We start from the raw sequence: 21,979 nt of genomic DNA on the forward strand, positions 1-21,979 counted from the left end.
AAATGGGTCTTCCAAATGGACAATGACTCCAAGCATACTTACAAAGTTGTGGCAAAATGGTTTAGGGACAACAAAGTCAAGGTATTGGAGTGGCCATCACAAAGCCCTGACCTCATCCTATAGAAAATGTGTGGGCAGAACAGAAAAAGCGTGTGTGAGCAAGAAGGCCTACAAACCTGACTCAGTTACAGCAGCTCTGTCAGGAGGAATGGGACAATATTCACCCAACTTATTGTGGGAAGCTTGTGGAAGTTAATCAATTTAAAGGCAATGCCAACCAAATACAAATTGAGTGAATATGTAAACTTCTGACCCACTGGGAATGTGATGAATTCTCTCTACTATTATTCTGATATTTCACATTCTTAAAATAAAATGGTGATCCTAACTGACCTAAGACAGGCAATTTTTACTAGGATTAAATGTCAGGAATTGTGAAAAACTGAGTTTAAATGTATTTGGCTAAGGTGTATGTAAACTTCTGACTGCAACTTTATAAAAGCAACATATATCATTAATAAGAAAGGGCTAGAAGCATTTTATATGGTGAGCTACCAAGTGACTAGAACAGGCAAGCCACATACTATTGTGGAGGACTTGATTCTTCCGGCTACCGCAGATATGGCTGGGACAATGCTGGGGGAAAAGGCCAACAAAAACTATACAGACAATGCCTTCAAACAACACTGTTTTACGACTCATCAGTGAAATGGCAGGAGATGTTTTGAAACAATTACTGTTTCGCATACAAGCCAGTGAATTCTATGCGTTACAGCTGGATGAGTTAACAGACTTGGCGGGCCTGGCACAGCTCCTGATATATGTCCATTATATTTATGGGGGGTCAATTCAGGAAGACAAATGAATTCAAGCTTACTGACAATGTAAAGTGTGATTATAGCGAAGCACTTGAGTGAGCTGGGTGCACAATTACGCCAGTACTTTCCTGAAATAGACGACACAAACAACTGGATTTGTTATCCCTTTCATGCCCTGCTTCCAGTCCACTTACCGATATCTGAACAAGAGAGCCTCATCGAAATTGCAACAAGTGGTTCTGTGAAAATTGAATTTAATCAGAAGCCACTGCCAGATTTCTGGGTAGGGCTGCGCTCAGAATATCCTGCCAGCTGTGTCACTAGAGATTCTGGGTTGGAGTCCAGGCTCTGTAGCAGCCGGCTTCCCACTGGCTTCCCACTGGCCGGGTTGTGACAAAAACTCACACTCATTCTTATGTTTAATAAATGTATCATATAGTGTGTGTGTGGCAGGTTTACAATGATGGCAAAAAAACAACATTAGAGAGTGCACTGACCCTGGTGCTAGAGGGGGTACGCAGTTGGAGGTTGAATGTTTGAAGGGGTACTGGACTATAACAAGTTTGGGAACCACTGCTCTACTGAGATTTACTGTCAAGGCTCAGGTCTGGCAGAATCTGTGCAGAAGATCTAGGTGCTGCTGTAGGTTCTCTCTCGCTCTATGCACGAGCGTAAGTGCTTATTATGGCGAGATCACAGAGGTGAAATGCCTCTAATTTGTCCTGCATAGTGTACATAAACTAATACCGTGAGAGGTAGGCTACCGCAGGCTATACAACACCGCAGGACGATTTGCTCTTGAATGTCACCTAGTTCTCATCGGTAACTTCCGGCAAACATCGCAGGGTTTCGACGACATCGGTATGAAATGGCAGAAACTGCCTCTGTGTCACGGACTCAAAGATTAGGCTACGTAGTACACATGTATTTTGCAGACCCAGGCCTGCCAGTGGAAGGAAACGCAGTGGATTCAGAGGTTGTCCTACTAAGCAAAAAAATAATATAATATCTTCAAACATTCTGCTGTATATTTCAACGGAAGACCAGAAACCGCGGTTTGACAGTTTTGGAATTTCTAACGCATTCTTTTGGAGTAGGGTGAGTTCGATATTAAACCATTATAAGACATGTTATTGTTAGCAGTGGGGGGAGGGTATTAGCACTGATGGGTTGCAAAGAACACAGAAAATACATGAAATAACTGCAATTAGCTAGTTGGACCATATTGTCAAGTTTTGGCTTTTAAAGACATGCACCGCAGAAAAAAAAGATGGCTATTAGGATATTCTCAAACGCGCACGACAGGCTACAAAATGCGCTAACGTTACATTTTAAGACTCTTTAACTACCTGCTAACAGCTAGTGCTACATTGTAACAACGACCTAACGTTAAGGATCTTCGCGGCATATAGGCTACTGACAACATCAACGGCGTGGTTACATTTGCCATGCTATATTTTGATTTGTAACATCACCATCATTTCTAAAATGAATAAGAAACACAAGCCCACCATTCGGTCATAAATGGGCTTTTGACAATTAGCCTACCACCAATGGACTAGTATAAACTTGTGAGTGCAAGTTAACTTATTGCCTGCTGCTAGTGCGTCAAGTCGATTTCTATTAAACAAGTGAGAGGTGTATAGCTGCAATTTGTCTACATTTCATCCAATATACCTAAGAATAGCAGAATAATGAATAGACGATATTATGGTCACATAGACAACCATCTATTATAATAAGAACGCTATTTATCATGTAAATATGGTTAAATCATATCTTAATTTGACTATCTATTCAAGTAAAGATTAATACAATTTCGGTGATGTTTAGTGTCGCATGTTGTTTTTAAATTATTTTTGGACACCTTCATTAACCATTCCAGGTGTCATATAGAATAATGACCTCCGTAACAGATGAAGCCAGAGGCGTTTGGCACATTGCTTCTAATGCTGATGTCTGCTCTCAGTGGTGATAGGCTTCAGTGTCTTCATTAGCTGGAAAACTAGGCTGGTGAATCCCAGAAAAACACATAGATAATGTGAGAAGTCATATTAATTTAGGTTAGATGTAGACCCCAGTTGGGCATTGCTGTATGAAAGAGAGTCATGGATGGCCCTGAATGGTTTGACAGCTGGTTTGAAAGCTGAACAACTCATTTTCATGTTCAGCTTTCTTCCAGTTATGCATTTAATTTATTCCTTGAAAATGAAATGGCCCCCATTTTACTGAAATGCCCCACATTTGACTGAAATGCCCCACACTGTGAACGTGTGATTAGTGAGAGACCTTGAAACAGCATCAGATGATGTAGCGTGATGACATGCTTCATCGCTATGGTTCTCTGCCTCCCTCTGATCGCATATTCTCTCAGATTCTCTGTGATTTGAAGCAGCACTCATCTAAGTTTCACATCTAAAGACCAACTGACATGTCATACAAATGCTCACATTCCAGTGATAATGTGGCGGGAAAAAAATTGTCATGTTGTTTTAATAAAATTACACGCATATCATTAAAATTAATCCGACTGTATTGCTATGGTCATCCTGTTGTCCACACCGCCATTCATTCTGCTCCAGAGCACACAATTGGATGGAGTGACTGCATGGAAACCATTTCATTTTGAATTTGGGAAAGCATTCTGTTCAGGCTTCTCCAAACCCTGTTTTAGTCCCTCCATCTCATAGCAGGGCTTCAGGCCGTTGACATGCCTTTCAACCGGGATGAAAAAACCCTGCTGAACGCCCCTTCATGTGGAAAAGGGGAAGGGGGTGGCTGTATAGGAGTATGGAGGTCAAGTCATGGTCTGTTGACCGTGCAGCCATCAGCCAGTGAAAATGTCCTCAGCACAAATGTTCTAGATTTGACTAATGATTTCTTCTTCTAGCTCCTTATCAAATTCAGCGCTCCCTCCCGCTCTCCTTTTCTCTCTCTGCCTCAATACTTCCTTCCATTTGCCTGAACAATGAGTCTTAAATATACATTTCTGCATGCTCAAATGGACTTCGGACAGTGGTACTAGTCCTTCTTGTTGGGATAGCTGTGGGATTTCTCTATAAGCTAGTGATGAACTTTTCTAGCGCTGGCCAATATCTCGCCCGAACAATCATCTAAAGACATTGTGTTTGTTTTGCATTTTCTATGTTAAAATCGAGCCCAGACGACTCGTTACTATTGTGGCAAGGAAACAAAACACGAAGTGGATTTAACTTCTTTAGCAAAACAGCCCTAATGTTAGAAATGAACATACTTTTAGTGTCATCCAGAGTCACATTTATTTATTTTCCCTGCCTTTCCACACAGTATTTTACATTCAGCAGGTTTTTAAAGGACCAGAGTGTGGTCTGCTTTGTTTTAATTTTTGCCATGGAAACGTATTGCGACACTGGTATCTACACAGCCCTATTTCAAATGCTAGCAAAGCACTGCCACAAACCCCAGGAAATGCCTCTCTGTTTTCTGATATTGGAGATGTTTTTAAAGCTGTAGAAGCAGGATGTATGCAATGGATTTTTTGAGCTGAAGGTTTAGCCAGCTTAGGCTAACACAATTGTGGCTGAAACATTGGTCCCTGTTTAGACCACAATTGATTGGTGGTACCAGACAGTTTGCTGGGCTGATGTTTTGCTCTGCTGTGCTCTGGTTTTACATTTTTGAAAGCTGTGATCCAAATCCTGGAATGAATTTGTACAGTATATTGATTTATGATGGGATATAAAATACCAGCTAATCCTATAAACCCAGAACTATAATGTGTTGTAATGCATTTAAACCTTTTTATATTAACTGTATGTGTAACGCAGTATACCCTTGCTAGCCTAGATGACCCAAATGTCATCGCTATTGAGGGAGGACTTGATTTCTCTCATATACTGAATCATTTCCCCTCATGAATTTTGACACACAATGCAGCCTCTGTCAATCGTACTCCCATAGATTGACAGCTATGGCTTGGAAGGTCCAGGTAATAAGCTGATAATATGCTAATTGCTTTTTTTTATCTTTCTGTTTCTTCTCCCTCTGTCTTAGGTCTTGAGACAGAAGTCCCACTTGGATGCCCAAAACACACACTTTGTCCAGATTTCATCATGAATCGGAATAAGCGTGAAAAGGAGTATTACAGTTTAGATGTCGGGGATTCCACTTTTACGGTTTTGAAGCGCTACCAGAATTTAAGACCCATAGGCTCCGGAGCACAAGGGATTGTCTGGTGAGTAGATTGAGCTGTGAATTGGAAAGGAAAAGAGATGCCCAATGCTCATTTTCCAGTGGCTATGTTAGAACTGTGTGTGTTACTCTGGGAAATAACATCTCGTCTGAATCATACTATAAAATATCACAATTTGCCAGCTATTTGAAATGGTATTGGAAGTCAATGTGATTCATACGTTATTAGCTGCGGTAGGTTGAAATGGCATTGGAAGTCAATATGATACGTTATTAGCTGCTGTAGGTTGAAATGACATTGGAAGTCACTGATACTTTATTAGCTGCTGTAGGTTGAAATGGCATTGGAAATCAATGTGATTCATACGTTATTAGCTGCTGTAGGTTAAAATGGCATTGGAAGTCAATGTGATTCATACGTTATTAGCTGCTGTAGGTTGAAATGGCATTGGAAGTCAATATGATACGTTATTAGCTGCTGTAGGTTGAAATGGTATTGGAAGTCAATGTGATTCATACGTTATTAGCTGCTGTAGGTTGAAATGACATTGGAAGTCACTATGATACTTTATTAGCTGCGGTAGGTTGAAATGGCATTGGAAGTCAATATGATACGTTATTAGCTGCTGTAGGTTGAAATGGCATTGGAAGTCAATGTGATTCATACGTTATTAGCTGCTGTAGGTTGAAATGGTATTGGAAGTCAATATGATACATTATTAGCTGCTGTAGGTTGAAATGGCATTGGAAGTCAATGTGATTCATACGTTATTAGCCGCTGTAGGTTGAAATGGTATTGGAAGTCAATGTGATTCATACGTTATTAGCTGCTGTAGGTTGAAATGGCATTGGAAGTCAATGTGATTCATACATTATTAGCTGCTATAGGTTGAAATGGTATTGGAAGTCAATATGATACGTTATTAGCTGCTGTAGGTTGAAATGACATTGGAAGTCAATATGATACTTTATTAGCTGCTGTAGGTTGAAATGGCATTGGAAGTCAATATGATACGTTATTAGCTGCTGTAGGTTGAAATGGCATTGGAAATCAATGTGATTCATACGTTATTAGCTGCTGTAAGTTGAAATGGCATTGGAAGTCAATATGATACGTTATTAGCTGCTGTAGGTTGAAATGGCATTGGAAATCAATGTGATTCATACGTTATTAGCTGCTGTAAGTTGAAATGGCATTGGAAGTCAATGTGATTCATACATTATTAGCTGCTATAGGTTGAAATGGTATTGGAAGTCAATATGATACGTTATTAGCTGCTGTAGGTTGAAATGGCATTGGAAATCAATGTGATTCATACGTTATTAGCTGCTGTAAGTTGAAATGGCATTGGAAGTCAATATGATACGTTATTAGCTGCTGTAGGTTGAAATGGCATTGGAAATCAATGTGATTCATACGTTATTAGCTGCTGTAAGTTGAAATGGCATTGGAAGTCAATGTGATTCATACATTATTAGCTGCTATAGGTTGAAATGGTATTGGAAGTCAATATGATACGTTATTAGCTGCTGTAGGTTGAAATGGCATTGGAAATCAATGTGATTCATACGTTATTAGCTGCTGTAAGTTGAAATGGCATTGGAAGTCAATATGATACGTTATTAGCTGCTGTAAGTTGAAATGGTATTGGAAGTCAATATGATACGTTATTAGCTGCTGTAGGTTGAAATGGTATTGGAAGTCAATATGATACTTTATTAGCTGCTGTAGGTTGAAATGGCATTGGAAATCAATGTGATTCATACGTTATTAGCTGCTGTAAGTTGAAATGGCATTGGAAGTCAATATGATACATTATTAGCTGCTGTAGGTTGAAATGGTATTGGAAGTCAATGTGATTCATACGTTATTAGCTGCTGTAGGTTGAAATGACATTGGAAGTCACTATGATACTTTATTAGCTGCTGTAGGTTGAAATGGCATTGGAAGTCAATATGATACGTTATTAGCTGCTGTAGGTTGAAATGGTATTGGAAGTCAATGTGATTCATACGTTATTAGCTGCTGTAGGTTGAAATGACATTGGAAGTCACTATGATACTTTATTAGCTGCGGTAGGTTGAAATGGCATTGGAAGTCAATGTGATTCATACGTTATTAGCTGCTGTAGGTTGAAATTGTATTGGAAGTCAATGTGATTCATACGTTATTAGCTGCTGTAGGTTGAAATGGCATTGGAAGTCAATGTGATTCATACATTATTAGCTGCTATAGGTTGAAATGGTATTGGAAGTCAATATGATACGTTATTAGCTGCTGTAGGTTGAAATGGCATTGGAAATCAATGTGATTCATACGTTATTAGCTGCTGTAAGTCGAAATGGCATTGGAAGTCAATATGATACGTTATTAGCTGCTGTAGGTTGAAATGGCATTGGAAGTCAATGTGATTCATACGTTATTAGCTGCTGTAAGTTGAAATGGCATTGGAAGTCAATGTGATTCATACGTTATTAGCTGCGGTAGGTTGAAATGGCATTGGAAGTCAATATGATACGTTATTAGCTGCTGTAGGTTGAAATGGCATTGGAAGTCAATATGATACGTTATTAGCTGCTGTAGGTTGAAATGGCATTGGAAGTCAATGTGATTCATACGTTATTAGCTGCTGTAGGTTGAAATGGTATTGGAAGTCAATGTGATTCATACGTTATTAGCTGCTGTAGGTTGAAATGACATTGGAAGTCACTATGATACTTTATTAGCTGCTGTAGGTTGAAATGGCATTGGAAGTCAATATGATACGTTATTAGCTGCTGTAGGTTGAAATGGCATTGGAAGTCAATGTGATTCATACGTTATTAGCTGCTGTAAGTTGAAATGGCATTGGAAGTCAATATGATACGTTATTAGCTGCTGTAGGTTGAAATGGCATTGGAAGTCAATGTGATTCATACGTTATTAGCTGCTGTAGGTTGAAATGGCATTGGAAGTCAATATGATACATTATTAGCTGCTGTAGGTTGAAATGGTATTGGAAGTCAATGTGATTCATACGTTATTAGCTGCTGTAGGTTGAAATGACATTGGAAGTCACTATGATACTTTATTAGCTGCGGTAGGTTGAAATGGCATTGGAAGTCAATATGATACGTTATTAGCTGCTGTAGGTTGAAATGGCATTGGAAGTCAATGTGATTCATACGTTATTAGCTGCTGTAGGTTGAAATGGCATTGGAAGTCAATATGATTCATACGTTATTAGCTGCTGTAGGTTGAAATGGTATTGGAAGTCAATGTGATTCATACGTTATTAGCTGCTGTAGGTTGAAATTGTATTCGGAAGTCAATGTGATTCATACGTTATTAGCTGCTGTAGGTTGAAATGGCATTGGAAGTCAATATGATACGTTATTAGCTGCTGTAGGTTGAAATGGCATTGGAAGTCAATATGATACTTTATTAGCTGCTGTAGGTTGAAATGGCATTGGAAGTCAATGTGATTCATACGTTATTAGCTGCTGTAAGTTGAAATGGCATTGGAAGTCAATATGATACGTTATTAGCTGCTGTAAGTTGAAATGGCATTGGAAGTCAATATGATACGTTATTAGCTGCTGTAGGTTGAAATGGTATTGGAAGTCAATATGATACTTTATTAGCTGCTGCAGGTTGAAATGGCATTGGAAGTCAATATGATACGTTATTAGCTGCTGTAGGTTGAAATTACATTGGAAGTCAATATCATACGTTACTAGCTGCTGTAGGTTGAAATGGCATTGGAAGTCAATGTGATTCATACGTTGTTAGCTGCGGTAGGTTGAAATGGCATTGGAAGTCAATATGATACGTTATTAGCTGCTGTAGGTTGAAATGACATTGGAAGTCAATATGATACATTATTAGCTGCTGTAGGTTGAAATGGCATTGGAAGTCAATATGATATGTTATTAGCTGCTTTAAGTTTGTTTATATGCTATATGTTTGCCATTGTTCCAGTATTACACTTCAATCATTTGGATTCTGATTTTGATCTAGGATGTGGGAAATAAGGAACAAAACTCATCTTTCATTAAAACATATATATATTTAATGCCTTCTAGCCTTCTTCAGATGCATCATAAAGTATGGACGTACATTTGTATTTCTGTGTTTCCAGCTCAGCGTATGACCACAACCTTGAACGAAATGTGGCAATTAAAAAACTCAGCCGGCCTTTCCAGAACCAGACCCATGCCAAAAGAGCTTACAGAGAACTGGTGCTCATGAAATGTGTCAACCATAAGAACGTAAGCCATTTACCTCTCTGAATCTGTGTGTCTGATAGAAAACAGGAACAGCAAGTAGAAAAGGGAGTTGTCCCAAATTATTGAATAGAAAGTTGTTTCTCTTGTACAATTGAACCAAAATGTAAGATCATCACAGATCATTCTCGAATGTTGCGATCCTCTTGTAGCTCTTATATGAATTCTTGATGTTTCCATTTTTCTAAAATGTCATTGTCTATTTGATGTGGTGTTATTCATTTTCGGAAGAACCCTTCTGTAGTTTTAGCGCGCCCTTAGGCAGCATATTGTCAGCATGAAATGCAATGTTCCTACATACGCTGCTCACAGAACTATGATGCACTGATGCATCTTATATCTCCACAGATCATTGGCCTATTAAATGTATTCACGCCACAGAAGACGCTGGAAGAATTTCAAGATGTGTAAGTAACATTCATTGTCGCCTTTGCTTATAAAATCAATAAGGATAAATTGCAATACTGTATAATCTCTGTTCCCTGGTAGACTGTAGTGCTGAAATGGCCAAAAGTATATTTTGGATGTGTTTTTTTTTGTACAGTGTAGTGGGGACCAGGGTCTATTGTGGGATAACTGAAGGGTTAGTACATTGTAGTGCATGGGAGGAAATGTGATTCATTCTCAGAGCGGAGGGAGGTACTTTGAGAATCTCTGTCTTTCTGATTTGGATCTAAAAAGAAAAATGAACATCATGGCTGGGGGGTAAACAGCCTGTTTCACTATGACGGAGGAGCAGCCCACTCCTGTGTGCGTGTATGTATCCTGCAGCATCACACAATATAATACATTTGAGTCATTTATGAAGTCATTTACGATGCTTTATTAAGTAGTGTAATAGACCAGGGTTTTTCAAACTATTCTTGCCAAGACAAACCAGTGACCGAGGGACCACCATCATATCTTAGCAAAAAAAAAGGAATCACATCTTGTCTTATCATTGGGTGAATGATAATGGCAAGTACAAGTAATCAACATTTTAAAATGAATAGATTTGGGCGACAGTTATTATTTTGACCTCCCCGCGGTTTATTGGAAGAGGAAGTGTAACTTGCAGTTTTTAATCTACACAGTTTGGCATCAAGCTGAGAAACACTTTAGCAGTTTTAAGATAATTTCCTGCAATTCTATGTATTTTGCCATGGCTAATGCTGTGTTCCTCTGCTCAAACATTATAACAAAATCAATGGACATGTGGCCTGAATGACCGTGAACATTTTTTTTATTTTAGATTCTCCCTGACTGTCTAGCTGTTATTTGATTGTTAGTTTTCAAAGAGCGCATTATTTATATATATACACACTACCGTTTAGAAGTTTAGGGTCAGAAATTAGACATTTCCTTGTTTTCCATGAAAACATACATGAAATGGGTTGCAAAATGAATAGGAAATATAGTCAAGATGTTGACAAGGTTATAAATATTGATTTTTAATTTAATTTAAATAATAATTGTATCCTTCAAACTTTGCTTTCGTCAAAGAATCCTCCGACAATTACAGCCTTGCAGACCTTTGGCAGTCTAGTTGCCAATTAGTTGTGGTAATCTGAAGAGATTTCACCCTGTGCTTCCTGAAGCACCTCCCACAAGTTGGATTGGCTTGATGGGCACTTCTTACGTACCCTACGGTCAGGCTGCTCCCACAACAGCTCAATTGAGACCCAGTGACTGTGCTGGCCACTCCATTATAGACAGAATACCAGCTCACTGCTTCTTCCCTAAATATTTATTGCATAGTTTGGAGCTGTACTTTGGGGCGGCAGGGTAGCCTAGTGGTTAGAGCGTTGGACTAGTAACCGAAAGGTTTCATGTTCAAATCCCCGAGCTGTCGTTCTGCCCCTGAACAGGCCGTCATTGAAAATAAGAATTTGTTCTTAACTGACTTGCCTAGTTAAATAAAGGTAAAATTAAAAAATGGTCCTGTTGTTGGAGGAAATTGGCTCCAATTAAGCGCCGTCCACAGGGTATGGCGTTGCAAAATGGAGTGATAGCCTTCCTTCTTCAAGATCCCTTTTACCCTGTACAAATCTCCCACTTTACCACAACCAAAGCACCCCCAGACCATCACATTGCCTCCACCATGCTTGACAGATGGCATCTCTTCCAGCATCTTTTCATTTTTATGCATCTTTATGCATTTTATGCATGAATGTTCTTCTTTGAGATCTGAACACCTCAAACTTAGATTTGTCTGTCCAGTGTCTGTGTTCTTTTGCCCATCTTAATCTTTAATTTTATTGGCCAGTCTGAGATATGGCTTTTTCTTTGCAACCATGCAAAGAAAAAGGCCAGCATCCCGAGTCACCTCTTCACTTTTGAGGTTGAGACCAGTGTTTTGCGGGTACTATTTAATGAAGCTGCCAGTTGAGGACTTGTGAGAAGTCTGTTTCTCAAACTAGACACTCTAATGTATTTGTCCTCTTGCTCAGTTATGCACCGGGGCCTCCCACTCCTCTTTCTATTCTGGTTAGCTGTTCTGTGAAGGGAGTAGTACACAGTGTTGTATGAGATCTACAGTTTCTTTGCAATTTCTCGCATGGAATAGCTTTCATTTCTCAGAACAAGAATAGACTGACGAGTTTCAGAATAAAGGTGATTGTTTCTGGCCATTTTGAGCCTGTAATCGAACCCACAAATGCTGATGCTCCAGATACTCAACTAGTCTAATGGTCACAGTCTGAAGCCCTGGTGTGTGAGTGAGAGCACGAGATGTGTGCACTCTGCTCATATTCTTTCATGTGTGTGGTTGTAACTGTGTGCGTCTGCCTGTGTATGCATACGTTTGTGAGTGGATACGTGTGCACTGCACACCTTTCTGTGTAATGTCATCCACCCTCCCTTCTCCTCTGTATCCGTCCTCAGGTATATTGTGATGGAGCTGATGGATGCCAACCTGTGCCAGGTGATTCAGATGGAGCTGGACCACGAGCGGCTGTCCTATCTGCTCTACCAGATGCTGTGTGGCATCAAGCACCTTCACGCCGCGGGCATCATACACAGGGTGGGCACACACCACCACACCTTGCCTGGCCAAGCAACCTTAATATGACCCAGTCCTCCTGTGTATTCCTAAAGTTGTCCCTTCTCTTACAATGCATTCACCTTTGGAGAATAAAATAAATAAGAATTAATTTCATTGGCCTGGTGTGGTGTGAATGATACTTAAGCATCGGTAGAGAGTTATCCATCTCAAAAGCGTATCCCCCTCCTGTCCCCCAACCTCAGGATCTGAAACCCAGCAACATTGTGGTAAAGTCTGACTGCACGCTGAAGATCCTGGACTTTGGATTGGCCAGGACAGCAGCCACGGGACTCCTGATGACCCCGTACGTGGTGACCCGCTACTATCGCGCCCCTGAAGTCATATTGGGCATGGGTTACCAGGCCAACGGTGAGTGAGTGACCGAGGGATCGGCCAATTGGAGCTGTGTGTGCTGCAGAACGCTGTTTGTCGCATGCCCCGCCCACAAGGTCCTGAGACACACCCACCTTCACAGCCACACCCCCCTCCCGTGTCAGTGTCGCAGTCAGAGGGGTAGGTGGCACGCCTGGCTATGCGTTGTGGGTTCCTTTCCTGCTGCGTAGAGAGCCAGTGCACAGCAGGTGTAGTGCTTGTGTTTTCTAGGAGGCTGGCCAGAGAGGGCGCAGCTGTACTAGATGTCAGTGTGATCCAGTCCCTAGTTTGGCTTGCCTTTAGCAATTAACGTTTACTACAAGAATGTGCAGATGTGATGGGGCTTGATATCTCCGAATCATTGGACTCGCTGCGATAAAATTCAAAGATTAAATACGAGGGAAAAAACTGCCTGAAAATATGGGCATCCCTGCAGTGTCTAAAAACGACCCAAACTTTCCTGCTGACTTGTTGCTTTGCCTTTCTTCTTCTCCTTCTTTCTATGCTACACATATTTAGTGGATATATGGGCTGTGGGCTGCATTATGGCAGAAATGGTTCGCCACAAAATCCTTTTTCCAGGAAGGGATTGTATCCTTGCGCTGCTTGAAGCAGTTCAGTTCTGCATTTGAAAAAAATTTCAAGAGTTTATTTTTGAAGGCTTGTTACAATGGATTGTGGAGATCATGTCAAAGAACAACTGTCAAAATTCTATTTCTCTTCTGATATGCCTGACACCTCCACCCCCCCCCCCCCCCCCACACACACCTTCCCTTTACCCCCCAAAGCACCCAGTGCTGTAGCTTGATGCACTTCCGACTTATGCAACAAGCTCCTGAAATAGAATTCGACAGTGTTTTGCGCTTTCATTTTTTACCAACACAATTGCAAAACATACCCTTTTTAAATCATATTGTTTGATGTTCTTCTTCAAAGATAAGCAGCCATTTTGGCAGAGAATAAGAAATGGACCCTGTCCTAACAGAATATCTAATATCAATGATTGACTGGTCAATCTTTTATCAATGATCAAAAATTGGCCTTTGTCTATTAAACTGATAGTAAAAAATCTTGAGGGTTTTATGTATTTCTGCTGTCATAAAACAGTTTCTTTCTGCAGGCCTCAAGTGTCAGTGTCTTGCTAGCCGAAAGCCAATGCTATGTGGCCAATGTAAAAAAAGAAAGCCAATGCTATGTGGCCAATGTAAAAAAAGAAAGCCAATTTAGGCAGTTCTTTGGCCCTCTTCCACTTTGTTTAATAGTATGCCAGATAGTGAAGCAAAAAACCCTCACCTTATCATGATGCACTGCCTAGTCGGACACTGACAGAGGTTTGACATGAGAGTTGGCATGCCTTCATTTTCTTTGTTTGTATTCACACACATCACCTTGTCTGCATCGTAATTACTTCCTTGTTTTATGATTTTTCATATGATTTTTTTTTGGATTGCTTTGAGTTCTGCATGCTAATTTGGTTGTCATTCCATTTTTCAGTTGATGTCTGGTCTATTGGCTGCATCATGGCAGAAATGGTCCGAGGTAGTGTGTTGTTCCCAGGCACAGATCGTATCCTTCCCTGGACCCTCGTCGTCCCTCCATTGTGTGTGTGTGAATATTTGTGTGTGTGTATACAAATGTGTTTGTTGTGTGTGTGTCTGGTGGTCAGCGTATCGTACTGCATTTGTATGTTATTCATTTAGCAGATGCTCTTAACCAGAGCGAGTTACAGGATCGATTAGGGTTAAGTCCCTTGCTCAAGAGCACATCGACAGATTTTTCACCTAGTCTGCTTAGGGATTTGAAACCAGCGACATTTCACTCCATCCAAATTACTTTCCACTGGGTATATGTGAAAGGGTTTGTACCTGTCGGCGGCCATTTCAACTCAAGGGAAAAGTGTTCTGATCACTTCACCTCCATTACACAGTCCCACGCCGAGACTGTTTTCAGTCTTCTTTGTGTCCGTCTCACTGGAGAAGAGGCGATCGAACAGCTTTCCCTTGGTTCCTCAATCACAGTCGTTCTACAAAGTCAACAGTGAAAGAAATTTGCCTCTGTGTCCAGTGTCTGTAATCCTCCTCCTTTATCCCAACTACAAGCACAAAACCAATATTCCGCCTCTGAAAAGCCCTTTGCAGCATTTTTCTTACATGTTGGAACGTCAGATATTGATCAGTGGAACAAGGTGATCGAGCAGCTGGGGACTCCAAGTCAGGAGTTCCTGATGAAGCTCAACCAGTCAGTGAGGACTTACGTGGAAAACAGACCCCGCTATGCCGGCTATACCTTTGAGAAGCTCTTCCCCGACGTCCTCTTCCCAGCCGACTCGGAGCACAACAAACTGAAAGGTAAGCGGGGAGAGCACACGCCCCTGGGGGACACCCCAAGCATGGAAACTGCAGTATGGTGTGTCATTGTGAGATGCAAAATGTCTCATACATGTCTGTATGACTAGAATATCCCATATATAGTAGTCCGTTTGCTGAATATAAGTATATTATGTGCCTAACACTGTCTCTGAAATTGGAAATTCCACAGAAAGTAGTCTGATCATGAATAGTATTTTATGTAGTGGTTTGAAGCCTTACTCTGCTTTGATTCGGATCATGTTTGACTAAGGGACTCTATTCTGGCCCACTACACTCATTTATAAGCACAGTGAATGTCAGCCGAGGGAATGAAAGGGGAATTTGCTCACGCCATTAATTTCTCTATTTGTCTCAATTGTCTTGCAGCAAGTCAAGCCAGAGACCTATTATCGAAGATGCTGGTAATAGATGCATCCAAACGGATCTCTGTGAGCGAGGCTCTCCAGCACCCCTACATCAACGTGTGGTATGATCCAACTGAAGTGGAGGCGGTAAGCACTTACTGGCCCATTATGTGGGCGTGGAGGGGTGGTTCTTGTGTTAATGACCTACTCTTACGTTAGATAATAACATGACTCTTCATATCTACTGTGTGTGTTTTTTATGCATGCATATGCCTCGAAATACACATTGAGTGGTGATTCACAATAAGAGGGAACGTCAAAACAGCCACACGCAAAATGATGAAAGCCCTGTGAGTTTGCCTGCCTGGGAAAAGCTTAGCCCGGATCAGATCATAAAACTCCCTGCCTGTTTAAGCAGGGGCTCTGGATTTGACATCCATTGACAGCCAGGTCGTCATCACCGAGAGTGCACTTGCCGTTTTCCCTCTGTCAACCAATCAGACCCCGGCTACCGTAAAGTGCGGGGGTGGAGAATGAGATGTTGCACTCCACTCAGTCACTCGCATGCAAGCATTCCTCACAACTGACAAAATCGGCCTTGAGACGTGTAGATTTGGCTGCAGTGCAGCGCCTTGCGCAAATGTATCAAATTTGATTGTGACTCAGCCAAGTGAAAAGAAGGCCAACAGTCCCCATGTCACCCCACTTAAAGTACACTGTGCCCTGTCCTGTTCCTCTTGCAGCCCCCACCACTGATCACAGACAAGCAGCTGGATGAGAGGGAGCACACGGTGGAGGAGTGGAAAGGTACAGTAGAGAGCGAGAGAAGCCATTTTCCTTACCCAATCTTTGATTCATACACTTTGAGCATGTTTAAATTTTCCACTATGTTACATTACAATTGCACATTATTCTACTAAGAATCTACATCTCAAGATGTTCTTGTGGGACATTCAATCTTAATATTTGAGTTTTATGCAGGTTTTGCCCTTTGTCTGTCTGTCTGTCTGTCCTAAAAAAAATGCCTGTCTAAAGTGAGATGTGTTTATGGTGCATCCTACCCCTCCCTATCTGTCTAATCTAAACCTGGTCTGGTGATCTAACCCTGCTTCCTCTGGGAGCGTGATAATGACGACAGGGCATTCACACCCGAGTCTAGCAGAGCCCTGTTTATTGGCTCTATTCTCAAGTGTGGACTCCCGTGTCATATCATGCTAGCAATGTTCCTGTCTGTCATGTTCTTCTTAGGTTTATGTCTCATGTTTAGGGTTGCAAAATTCTTGAGATTCACAGGTTTTCCAGAAATTCCAGTTGGAAGATACCTAAATAGCCTGCTTGTTCCCTCCTAATTCCAGGAATCTGTTTTGGTGTAGTTACCAGAAGTTCAACTGTAGTCACTCTTTTTACTAAATCTTGTGATTCATTGCAGATTTGATATACATGGAGGTCCAGGACTGGGAGGAGAGAACGAAGAATGGAGTGATCCGGGGACAGCCAGCGTCTTTAGGTTAGTTTAGAGGGTTTTCTCCAAGGGCAACCTAGCACTCAAACTCTGATAGTTATACTCTATAACTAGGGCCCAGAGTTGTTCCTGGTCAGGTCTTATGGTCAGAGAAATCTCCTGGCTCTAGAGTACTATGTGTGGGAGCAACAAATTGAGACTGGCACGGTCTCTCTGCCCGTAGTTGGCTTCTGTTCCCGTTCTTAATGAAGAACCTTTCCTCTTTCTGCCTAACCAGAAGTGGTTTAAGTCTGACTTGATACCCCTATCTGTTTCTCCATACATGTAGCACAGGTGCAGCAGTGAGCAGCAGCTTCCAGCAGCACACTTCTGCGTCGTCCTCGTCCGCCAACGATGTGTCCTCCATGTCCACCGACCCCACCCTGGCCTCGGACACAGACAGCAGCCTGGAGACGGCCTCTAACACGGACCAGCTGGGCTGCTGCAGATGACCATCACCCTGCCCTGGTCCCTGTCCCACCAGTCCCTCCGCTTGTCTTCAATGGTGTAGAGTTTAGGCCAGTTTCGATGTTTGTTTGTTTGTTTGTAAAAAAAGAAAACAGTTTAAAAAAAACAACATTTTTTCCTTAAAGTACTACTACAGAGTCATTTTTATTACATTTTATTAATATTTTTTAGTCCAGGCTGTAATATCAATTTATTTTTAACCTAGGAACTTCATGATTTCACTACGCTGCAGTTTTGGCCAATGGTGATAGTTTGAGAACGTCTGTAAAAGAGTTTTACATGCTTTCATTTTGTATCTTTGTTTTTAGTTTCATCTACTTCTATTTAAGCTACTGCTGTTTCAACTGGCCATATCAATGTAGCTTGTACAGATTTTATGGTGAATATATTTTTTTCAAATTTAGTTTGCAGTGAGCCATTCTAACCATCATTTAAATGATACATTTATGATTTTAGTACTCCCCTTCTGAATAGTACTATTTCTTTGTCTATTCTAATCTCTTTCATATAGAATATTGTTTAATGCATATCCATTGGGTTGGATTTTGAGATATACTTTAGATTTATTTGTAAAAAAACAAACAAAAAAAACAGTTTTCCTCGTGAGTCACTACCTCCTTGAAAAAACAAAACAGTTTATCAAACCGCTTTCTTTTTTTCTTTTCTCATTAGTTTAGTCTTAAAATATCTCAAAATGCTGTTAGATTCCTGAACCATTTTCTCTTTTGGTAAGAGAAGACATTTTAGTATTTATTTTTTGTTGTTGAATTTTTGTCTGAATTTTCTTTTCCAATGTTATGGGTGTTACAGTATATGACGGAAATGGCGCAGATAGGCCCAGAAAGGAAACTAAGGAGCGTTTGATCATTTTCTTTGTTTGTCAGTGCTGAAGGCACTGCTTCCTCTGCACTGGTCAGTTATTCTCCAGTGATTCTTTTCTACAGCCCCACTGTCAAAGAAAGAGTAAACCTATGTTGAACGCTAGGACTGAGAAACGTGGCGGTATGCCGAAGAGCTTTGTGAGAAATAGGATGTTACTATTTAGAATACATGACTTGAGACGGTTGAAGGTACATGAAGAATGTGTTTCGATTGAGTCCGGAACGGGGACGTAAAAGAGAGGGCTTGTGTATGTGGTGATGTTGGTTGTCTTTGGAGGGATGGACATTCTGCAGGCTTAAAGCGCAGAAACAAACTATTTAAAGAAGGTTCCTAATCTGTGCTCATGTTATTCATGTAATATAAGTGTGCAGGCAGTTTGCAGTATATTGAACATTTGAAATTGGAAAATGAGTGTACAATACGTAAGTAATAAGCTGGATCTCAGAGAAGATGATTGGCTGAACCCTTTGCAGAACTTGTACGTATGCATGCACTAAGTAAATGTCACCCTATGCTTAGTACATCACACAATAGCTACAGAACCACCTCAAAACCCAAGTGAATCAGTGATTCTGAACTGTATGCAATAATGGTGTCCTTTGTGTTTTTTTAAATGTTTAATTTAGCTTTTTAAAAGGAAAAAGTGCCTGTAGTTTGTCAAGCATTCATTCCTGAGTATCTCGGATGAGTAGTCCTGTTGTGTTGAGGTCAATAACGGTTCCTGATAATGACTACAGTAGTTTCCACAAATAAGTCAATCACATTTGAGGCGTTTATCATTAATGTATTGTACATTTTCTTGGAATTGGTAAGTCTCCAACTTTACGGTCAATGTTCTGTCAAGAGGATGATGTATGCTTCTGATTATTTTAGCTCATACATTTGACATTTCTTCAAAAAGGGGGCAGTTTTATCAAAGTAGGTCTTTCATCAAAGTAAAATAAGTTTAAAAAATTCACAATGGTAGGTGCGTATGGTTTGCGGCTTTACTTTGCATAATGAGAATGTGCTTGATGATTTTAGGAGGGAAATTATCATACTGTTTTGCCTCATTTCCTCAATATTAAGCCAAATGTATTTGCGCTGAATGGTGGCTGTGGCAGTGTAGCTGTTATGCGGTGGCGTTGAAGAATGCCTGTGCTAAATTATGGAGTTTCAGAATGTAAAATACCATGTAGTGTGTTGTTGAATGGTCGATGGGGAAGGTATGCAGAATAACAGCCAATCACATGTAACCATTATTATAGTAGCTGTGTTTATAATTCATAATTATGATGACTTTTTTTGTTATTTTAAGTGCTCTTCTATTTCTTAACCCAGCATTATTAGGGACACATTCAGAATGGTTTGACTTTCTGTGGCTTTTTGCTTTTCTATCTCTCAAAATTGTAATTGTGATTTTTAAGTAGGCTTTGATGAACTACCTCACACTCAATTTCTACCAGTTCTTGGATTCCTAGTTGCCCACATGATTAGCTATCGAAGACATGTGAATACAGATTCCGTTATTTATTTATTTGAAAGTGTAATATTGTCAATGTTAGGAAACTTCTAGTTGTGTACGGTGTGTACTTCACCTAGATGTAAAGATAATTGTTTATGTAAATGTCATCCCCCCCCCCCCCCTCTTTTCCCCTCTTGTTTTTACAGTTCATGTGCAATACCTTCTGCAAATTATGCTAGTAGTAAACTAAGTGATGGATCTAGCCTGTTACTTTGTATTTTTCTGAAGGTAGAGAAATGTTTGGTACTGTCAATCCATGTTTTCCTTTTTTTATGAATTAGGATGATTCCTTGTGACTTTTAATCTATGATGTTACGTAATCAGTCCTAAACCAGTCCTTAATCTATGGCCAGAGGCGGTTATATCATACATGGCCAATAGATTTTGATTGGGATAAGGCCAAATAATGATAAAGGAAAAAATGTTAAAGATAAGTAATGCCTAAAAACAAACTCATATATATATGGTGCTGGTTTGTTATGCAACTAGTTAAACATTTCTGGCTCTGCATCCTGACCGCAGCCAGTGAAAAGTACACTACTGGAATAAAAACACTGGGATCTGATGATGCCAACTTAAAAAAACAAACATGTACTGCAAATAAAAGAAACAAAATTTGACTCATGCATTTGTAGGTCTTTCTTTTGAGCTTGATCTTAATATGTGGTATAATGTGTTGGAATTGTGAGTAAGACACGGAACACAAGCTTGCTGACCCATACATAAGGTATCAGTCACGAAATGACACCTGTCATCTTTATTTACTTAGATTGCCATAATGCCATTCATTACAAGTGTGTAGATTCATAATAAATAAGCAACTAAAATCTTAATCAAAGACATAAGAAACATTCAGCCTAAGTTTGTTTTAAGAGATACACATTTCAACTGCAATCATCGACAGGGCGAACACTAGACGCTTGTCTATAACGGTCGTCTTTCAAAACACAACCTTGTGAACAGCATATGAAAAGGGTCTGTATAAAATGTAAAAACAAAACAAAAACTAGTCACATTACCTTAAATAATGCACATTATTATACTGCGTATAGTGGTCTTCAAGAACCATATCATGTTTCGTGTTCAAGCCTCAAGACATTTCTATGCAGTAGCAGTAATCATTTGCTGAAAAAGGGGATTCTATCAACAGTTTCACCACATGCAACGCTCACATGAGAATGTTCTGGGAAATGTATATAATTGTTATCCATTCAAATCTATATCAATGTTTTAAGAATTAGTTTAGGCTCAATTTACAGGGCTGGCTTGATCAACAACACAGTTACATTCACTAAAGTATACACCATTTTTCAAAATGTTCAATTAATGGCGGTGCATAAAGATGTCAGAATTCAGGTTTGACTTCATTGTTTTACCACTAAGTTACAGTGCCTTGCGAAAGTATTCGGCCCCCTTGAACTTTGCGACCTTTTGCCACATTTCAGGCTTCAAACATAAAGATATAAAACTGTATTTTTTTGTGAAGAATCAACAACAAGTGGGACACAATCATGAAGTGGAATGACATTTATTGGATATTTCAAACTTTTTTAACAAATCAAAAACTGAAAAATTGGGCGTGCAAAATTATTCAGCCCTTTTACTTTCAGTGCAGCAAACTCTCTCCAGAAGTTCAGTGAGGATCTCTGAATGATCCAATGTTGACCTAAATGACTAATGATGATAAATACAATCCACCTGTGTGTAATCAAGTCTCCGTATAAATGCACCTGCACTGTGATAGTCTCAGAGGTCCGTTAAAAGCGCAGAGAGCATCATGAAGAACAAGGAACACACCAGGCAGGTCCGAGATACTGTTGTGAAGAAGTTTAAAGCCGGATTTGGATACAAAAAGATTTCCCAAGCTTTAAACATCCCAAGGAGCACTGTACAAGCGATAATATTGAAATGGAAGGAGTATCAGACCACTGCAAATCTACCAAGACCTGGCCGTCCCTCTAAACTTTCAGCTCATACAAGGAGAAGACTGATCAGAGATGCAGCCAAGAGGCCCATGATCACTCTGGATGAACTACAGAGATCTACAGCTGAGGTGGGAGACTCTGTCCATAGGACAACAATCAGTTTGGCGTAAAAGCAACACAGCTCATCACCTTGAACACACCATCCCCACTGTCAAACATGGTGGTGGCAGCATCATGGTTTGGGCCTGCTTTTCTTCAGCAGGGACAGGGAAGATGGTTAAAATTGATGGGAAGATGGATGGAGCCAAATACAGGACCATTCTGGAAGAAAACCTGAT

The 21,979-nt window shown here is 40.3% G+C and overlaps 1 protein-coding gene across 5 annotated transcripts; it reads left to right on the plus strand.

Annotated features, from left to right (window-relative positions):
- Positions 1 to 1,652: 1,652 nt before the first annotated feature.
- LOC110491440 (mitogen-activated protein kinase 8) lies at positions 1,653 to 20,336 on the plus strand. Of its 5 annotated transcripts, none has more exons than XM_036946290.1 (12): positions 1,653 to 1,916; positions 4,851 to 5,031; positions 9,110 to 9,239; positions 9,603 to 9,661; positions 12,117 to 12,255; positions 12,480 to 12,645; positions 13,168 to 13,239; positions 14,814 to 14,996; positions 15,384 to 15,508; positions 16,105 to 16,168; positions 16,791 to 16,868; positions 17,148 to 20,336. In XM_036946290.1, the coding sequence occupies exons 2-12, from the start codon at positions 4,910 to 4,912 to the stop codon at positions 17,312 to 17,314; spliced, it is 1,305 nt and encodes a 434-aa protein (XP_036802185.1). In that variant the 5' UTR covers positions 1,653 to 1,916; positions 4,851 to 4,909; the 3' UTR covers positions 17,315 to 20,336. The 5 variants fall into 5 exon arrangements, with proteins under 5 accessions (XP_036802185.1, XP_021420571.2, XP_021420572.2 ...); XM_021564896.2 differs by having other exon boundaries at positions 1,654 to 1,916; positions 17,157 to 20,336; XM_021564897.2 differs by lacking the exon at positions 13,168 to 13,239 and adding an exon at positions 14,143 to 14,214 and having other exon boundaries at positions 1,654 to 1,916; positions 17,157 to 17,314.
- Positions 20,337 to 21,979: the final 1,643 nt, after the last annotated feature.

Source organism: Oncorhynchus mykiss, chromosome 16 (assembly GCF_013265735.2).
Source record: "Oncorhynchus mykiss isolate Arlee chromosome 16, USDA_OmykA_1.1, whole genome shotgun sequence".
Taxonomy (NCBI): Eukaryota; Metazoa; Chordata; class Actinopteri; order Salmoniformes; family Salmonidae; genus Oncorhynchus; species Oncorhynchus mykiss.